This window comes from Scardinius erythrophthalmus, assembly GCF_964197995.2.
Source record: "Scardinius erythrophthalmus genome assembly, chromosome: 3".
Taxonomy (NCBI): Eukaryota; Metazoa; Chordata; class Actinopteri; order Cypriniformes; family Leuciscidae; genus Scardinius; species Scardinius erythrophthalmus.
In genome coordinates, this window is record NC_138223.1 from 9,764,665 (window position 1) to 9,772,164 (window position 7,500).

Consider the following 7,500-nt stretch of genomic DNA (forward strand, 5'->3'; position numbering starts at 1 on the left):
AGAGTAATATTTGTGTTTTTGGATCAAAGAGCAGAGATGTTAAAGAGGCTGAGGATGTTTAAAGCTCACTGACCTTCTGAAAACATTGGAAACTGAGAGTCGTGATATTCGGACAAAACGCCAATGACGTGACAAGGAATACTGAGAGCCAACTTGCTTATTGTGTGAATAAATGTGTATAGAGACCATTATAAAAAAATTGTCCTCCCACTTACTGAGAGATACAAAATTGGGTAACACTTTATTTCAAGGTGACGTACAGTAGTTACACTTTACTACACTGAGCACTTAGTATAGTAAGTACATGCAGTTAATTAATATTACTCAGTACTTATTTGAGTAAGTACAATGAAACTACATCACCTTAAAATAAAGTGTAGCCAAATATTTTAGCTAAAATGAAAACTTTAGAGCATCTACAACAGGGCTTGTGTGTTGCTAAAGGCTGCGTTTCAACTTCTGATGTAGGCGTCTGTAGATAATGTCACAGAGGCAGGTCTAATTGTGATTTTGGAAATCCAATGTATTTCTGATTTCAAACAGACACTTTCCACACCCTCAGAAAGATTTCTTAATCATACCTATCCATCAAATGCTCCATCTGAGAGCTTTCTCAACAGTGTAGGTCCCCTCAAACCTTTCAGTAAATCAGTTAGATCTACTGGGGGATGTCACTTCTTCTAATAAATGTTCATGAGCAGAGAGGTGAGATATTCCCACGTTTTGATACTATAGGCATTTGCATGTGATGCTAGCAAACTTGAGTGTCATATGGTCATTAATTTACAATACTTAAAATTCATTAACATTAGAATGAGGTTAGGAACATCACTGATGCTAGAGGTTGCGGTCTTTAGCCTCCTTGGTATCGCGCCCTCCTCCCACGCCAGACACCACAGTTCAATTGTCATTGGGACCATTGGATCAAAATCCATCAAATTTTAAAGAGTGTGGAGTGAAAGCATAACTACCTTTGAATCACTCTCTCTCCTCTCCACCTAGAGCTAGTGTGTGGTGAGCGCCCTGGTGCAGTTGTACTGTCATCCAAGTGGATGTTGCACACTGGTGGTGGTTGAGGAGAGACTCCTGATATGATTGTAAAGTGCTTTGGGTGTACAGTAGTACATAGTAAAATGCTATACACTCACCTAAAGGATTATTAGGAACACCTGTTCAATTTCTCATTAATGCAATTATCTAATCAACCAATCACATGGCAGTTGCTTCAATGCATTTAGGGGTGTGGTCCTGGTCAAGACAATCTCCTGAACTCCAAACTGAATGTCAGAATGGGAAAGAAAGGTGATTTAAGCAATTTTGAGCGTGGCATGGTTGTTGGTGCCAGACGGGCCGGTCTGAGTATTTCACATTCTGCTTAGTTACTGGGATTTTCACGCACAACCATTTCTAGGGTTTACAAAGAATGGTGTGAAAAGGGAAAAACATCCAGTATGCGGCAGTCCTGTGGGCGAAAATGCCTTGTTGATGCCAGAGGTCAGAGGAGAATGGGCCGACTGATTCAAGCTGATAGAAGAGCAACTTTGACTGAAATAACCACTCGTTACAACCGAGGTATGCAGCAAAGCATTTGTGAAGCCACAACACGCACAACCTTGAGGCGGATGGGCTACAACAGCAGAAGACCCCACCGGGTACCACTCATCTCCACTACAAATAGGAAAAAGAGGCTACAATTTGCACGAGCTCACCAAAATTGGACAGTTGAAGACTGGAAAAATGTTGCCTGGTCTGATGAGTCTCGATTTCTGTTGAGACATTCAGATGGTAGAGTCAGAATTTGGCGTAAACAGAATGAGAACATGGATCCATCATGCCTTGTTACCACTGTGCAGGCTGGTGGTGGTGGTGTAATGGTGTGGGGGATGTTTTCTTGGCACACTTTAGGCCCCTTAGTGCCAATTGGGCATCGTTTAAATGCCACGGCCTACCTGAGCATTGTTTCTGACCATGTCCATCCCTTTATGACCACCATGTACCCATCCTCTGATGGCTACTTCCAGCAGGATAATGCACCATGTCACAAAGCTCGAATCATTTCAAATTGGTTTCTTGAACATGACAATGAGTTCACTGTACTAAAATGGCCCCCACAGTCACCAGATCTCAACCCAATAGAGCATCTTTGGGATGTGGTGGAACGGGAGCTTCGTGCCCTGGATGTGCATCCCACAAATCTCCATCAACTGCAAGATGCTATCCTATCAATATGGGCCAACATTTCTAAAGAATGCTTTCAGCACCTTGTTGAATCAATGCCACGTAGAATTAAGGCAGTTCTGAAGGCGAGAGGGGGTCAAACACAGTATTAGTATGGTGTTCCTAATAATCCTTTAGGTGAGTGTATAAATGCATCATTCATTCATTCATAACTACAGCAGTGCACTTAGAATAAATAAATTAATATCCATTGGTGTGGATGCTAACGTAATTTTAAGTGTAACTGATTGTTATGGTTTTCATTTTTGGTGTGATGATCAAATTTGAAAATATTTTACAATTTTATTGCTGACTTGGCATATGTACAGCAATTGATATGTTTTCATGATTTATTCACTAACTTTCGTACTACAATTTGTTCTAAATCTATGAAAAATGTACAAACTGAAACCTCAAATACGTTGCTTGACGACCTTGCTGCACTTGCTTTCAGTCAAAAGCGTGTCATTAGAGAGCGTCAAAAGGCTGTAAAAAAGTTGTGAAAACCAAATTACAAACTTCCAATGCACAAGGTCACTTTTTTAGAATACTTAAAATGTATTAGAACAGGGTTTCTCAAACTCGGTCCTGGAGGGCCACTGTCCTGCACAGTTTAGCTCCAACCCTGATCAAACACAGAGCTAAACTGTGCAGGACAGTGGCCCTCCAGGACCGAGTTTGAGAAACCCTGTATTAGAACAAGGATAAAAAAACAACAAAAAACGAGACCCATTGACAGCTAATCAAAATCCATCTGACTTTAAATGTAGTCATGAGATCATGGCTACAGCCACTGTTGGGTTACGCAAGTGATGTAATCAGATTACTTTTTTTCAAGTAACTAGTAAAGTAACGCATTACTTTTAAATTTACAACAAAAATATCTGAGTTACTTTTTCAAATAAATAACGCGTTACTTTGTTTTTCCATGTATTAACAGACAGCTCTCTTCAGCAGCAGAGCTGAAAATTAGTTTGAGCTGCGCCCTCTACTGTACAGGTGTGAATTTGCTTTTCCTTCAGCCTGAGGCTTATTCATTTCACTTTTGGTGAAGTTATTGTTATTGTTTTCATTTGTGGTCTAATGTTATAAATTTCTGCTGATTTTGCATATCTACAGTAATTGATATATAAGCTTGGAAAAGTAGAGAGGAGCTGTACTTGACTAGAAATAGCCGCCCAGAGGCATTAACGAAATGTCGTGACTTTGCTTTAAAAAAAAAAAACGTTGGTATTATACATGAAAAAGAATTGAGCTCACTGCAGTATTTAATTAAATGACAAACTCTTGCTCTCTAGGTCATTTCAGTAAAATAATACTTAAAACATCTGCCAGAACCTGCATGAAGCACGAGAGAAAGAGCAATGTTCTTACCCAGCACGGAGAGGTACGCTTTGGCCTCTGTGCTCTTCTGACTGCTGTTTCTGAGCGCAGTCTCGCACACGTACAGACCCGCGTCTGCTGAGGTGGGGTTACTGATGACCAGCCTGCGACCGAATGAGTCCACTCCTGCTGTTAGTCTCACCCCATTACGCTTCCAGAACACCTGCAGCCTGTCAAGAGATCTGCTCCGCACACACACACAACACACAGCACATTAACTGCCAGACTGAAATTAATACTCATGCCAAGAATTATAAAGAGCACAGTTAGTTATGTGTTAAATATGCAAGAAAATTCATACACTATATGGTCAAAAATATGTGGGACCCCTAATTAACAGGTGGGCTAGGCCTCGAAGAACAAATTTTGATGTTTCCAGCCAACTTTTGTGGGTTTTACATAGGGTACAATGGGGTTAATGGGGGACTTTATTCTCTTTTAAACCAATAGATGGTACAAAAATTCAGCTCAGCACTTTTCTAAACAACTGCTTTTTTGATCAAATATACAATAAAAAAGTAATATTGTGAAATATAATTATTATTAAAACTTTCAAACAAATTTTTTTATATATTGTAAAATGCAATTGACTTCAGTGATGCATCAAATTGAGAAAAAAGAGACAGCAAAAATGTATAATGATTCAAATATTTCTAATTAATTTAAATGTTGAATAAAATAATCTTTTGTACTAAAGAATCACCAACGAATCCTGAGAAATGTATCACGGTTTCTAAAGAATTATTAAACAGCACAACTGTTTTCAACATTTATCATAATAAGAAATGATTCTTGAGCAGCAAATCAGCATAATAGAAAGATTTCTGAAGGATCATGTGACACTGAAGACTGGAGTAATGATGCTGAATATATGATGCAGGAATACATGACATTTTGAATTACATTAAAATAGAAACATTTGTTTTCAGCTTAAAGAATACTTCACAATATTACAATTTTACTGTATTTTTGATCAAATAAATGCAGCCTTGGTGAGGAGGAGAAACTCAAAAAAGTATCAACTCCAACCTTTTGTTAGTGTACTCAAATATGAACAAAATTCACTATTAGAATATATTCACATTTAAAATTGACAGTCTCTTTCAGGAATACAAATAAAAAATATTGATGACTCATTCTGCATTGCACAATGATCAATACAATGCTCTCTAGAATAAGAACCACCTTCAACCAACATGTAAGTGGCAAATCAAGGTTTGTGGCATATCTTGGCTGTGATGAAAGCTAAAGGCTAAAGGGCGGCTCATTTAAACAATAGATTTTCCTTTATTATTAATATATGAAGTTAACACCTAAATTTCAACAGGAAATATGCCCACACAGGAAAGAAACCTGAGTTTGGCTTCATTAAGTTGAAACAAATGCACAACTGAGTCAAAGTCATCAAGTTTTATTGTAAGAAATGTGAAATGACAGATACAATCACAATTTTGACTGATGTAAATGACATCACCACTGTGATGGATAATAAAAAAAACAATATAACAATGACAAACATCCCACCTCGCATTAGCGACGCACTCAAAAGTAGCCTCACTCGCCCCGGCAACCACTGATGTGTTCTTAGGTGCAATCACTATCACCGGGGCAACCAATTCAGCGGGGGCAATAACGTCTGAGATGGAGAAAGGGAAAAGAATGGTAAAAAAGAGATAGAGAAAGAGAGAGAGAGGGCTGATTATTGGCACAATCAATCAGGTTAATAGACTGAGCATCATGGGGGAGATAAGGTTTTGTGATGAGGTGCTAAGTTTTTTTTCTTTCTTTCTTTCTTCTTTTTATCCTCTCTCCGAATCAATTCGTTCTTTGAAAAATAATACATGCAGAGGAAAGTCAAATGACTATCCATGGCTGACAGATGATAGAGGAGGGAAAGAAAGAGCGGGAGACGGAGAAAGATAGGTGAGTGGCAAAAATGACATGTGATTGCATCGTTAAAGGAATAGTTCACCCAAAAATGAAAATTATGTCATTTACTCGTCCTCAAGTCATTCCGTGCAATTACTATGAATGGGAACTGGAGCTTTCAATCGCAAAAAGAGTTGCACATATGACTCATGTGATGTTTTTCAGAAAATTATTCTATATGAGTCATACTGTACAGTGTATTCCTTGGCACATACATGAGAGAACTCGTGATGTTTGATTCATAAAGTAATCGTTCTATTAAGATCTACCCAGTGAATCAGTTGATACAGTTTATAGAACCAATATGAATTCATGCTTGAATCGGTTCTTGAGATAAACTCACTGATTCGGTCGTATCGGCTAAATGGAGGAGGAGATTAATTATGAACATACATTTTGGTCTGGTTGCTCACTTAGAGATATTGCGTGGCTTAATGAGACTTTGAATATAGTGTTTGACTCACAGTTTTATTCTATACGAGGCATGTAAGGTGAATTCCTTGGCACATTCATGAAAGAACTTGAGATGGTTGATTCGTAAGCTAATTGTTCTATAAAGATTTTGAACATTCTGTTGACTATAAGTAACTTTGCAAATACATGTCAACTTATTCTAATCCTAACCCTACCAGTCTACTAATACTCTACTAATACTCTAATGAGAGTTATGTAGGTGCAATGTTACTTATAGACAACCGATTTTCAATGAATCTGTTGGTTCAGTTCACAGAACCAATTTGAATTCATGCATGAATCGGTTCTTGAGTTCAACTCACTGACTCAGTGATTCGGTCATATCGACTAAATGGAGGGGGAGATTATTTATGAACTTTATGAAGTTTCTCACTTAGAGCCATCGGGGTCATGAGACTTGGAATATGGCATTTGAGCCATACAGTTTTATACTTTTATGATACTTTTAAAAGCAGCATAAAATAGTTATTTATACAAGTCATACAGTGCATTCCTTGGCACAGTCATTAGAGAACTCATGATGTTTTATTCATAAGCAAATTGTTCTATTAAGATCTTTTCAATTAATCAGTTGATCCAGTTCACAGAACCTGAATTCATTCATTAATCAGTTCTTTAAGTTCAACTCTGTGGCGAGCACGACGAGGTCGAGGGCCGTGGGAGGACGGCGCGAGGCCGGTGGCGTGATTGATAATGAGCGACACGTGCGCGACACACCGGTCTCGCATCTCTCACGGAGGAGCGGAAGCATAAAGGAGGAGCGACGACAGTGAAGAGCGAGAGAGGAACAGGCCTGTGTTTTATTTGATGTTGTGTCTTGCCAGCAGTCGTCCGTGAGGGGCTGCTGGCTTTTACTTTCATTTTGTATTTGGTTTATTTTATCATTAAAATATGTTGAATGTTCGCCGGTTCCCGCCTCCTTCTTCCCGTAACATCTGAATCTCGTTACAAACTCATTGACTAAATGGAGGAGAAGATTGTCTATAAACTTATATTTGGGCTGTTTCTCACTTAAAGCCATGGAATGGCTTCTTAAGAATTGGATTATATAGTGTATGAGTGATTCAGTTTTAAACTTTTTATGACACTTTTATGGTACTTTGTGCTTCCTTTTTTAATGTTTGGAAACTCCAGTCTCCATTCATTGTAATCTGATCTTCAAATGTTAAGAAATAAAAGATGGAATGAGTAAATAATGATAGAATTTTCCTTTTATACAAATGATTCCTTTAAGACTCAAAGAGAAAGGTGAGAACATGCACCTCAGATGAAAACCAGCCTACCATGATAGATAAACTGGCACACAGATGCAAACACACACACACACACTTTGATCTGATCTTTGATCAGTGACTGGAAAGGTGTAATGCATTCTCACATCCTCCAAACACAGCAGTGATAGATGCTCTAACTTTTGTAATCTCAGAAGGAATGTATGTAATTTATGCATTCATCTCACTGTACCTCATCATTCAAAAAAGATGACAAACAAACCAC

The 7,500-nt window shown here is 38.3% G+C and overlaps 1 protein-coding gene across 1 annotated transcript in view; it reads right to left on the bottom strand.

The window, feature by feature from the left end:
• The window catches only part of LOC308688923 (protein sidekick-1-like), a gene marked incomplete at its 3' end in the record, with an annotated part of 148,797 nt that overhangs the window by 765 nt on the left and 140,532 nt on the right, over positions 1-7,500 (bottom strand). Inside the window, exons 8-9 of the mRNA XM_081362359.1 lie at positions 5,125-5,236; positions 3,592-3,782 (exon numbers count right to left, since the gene is read on the bottom strand). Coding sequence (XP_081218485.1) covers positions 3,592-3,782; positions 5,125-5,236 — 303 coding nt within the window. The remainder of the gene's footprint in view (positions 1-3,591; positions 3,783-5,124; positions 5,237-7,500) is intronic.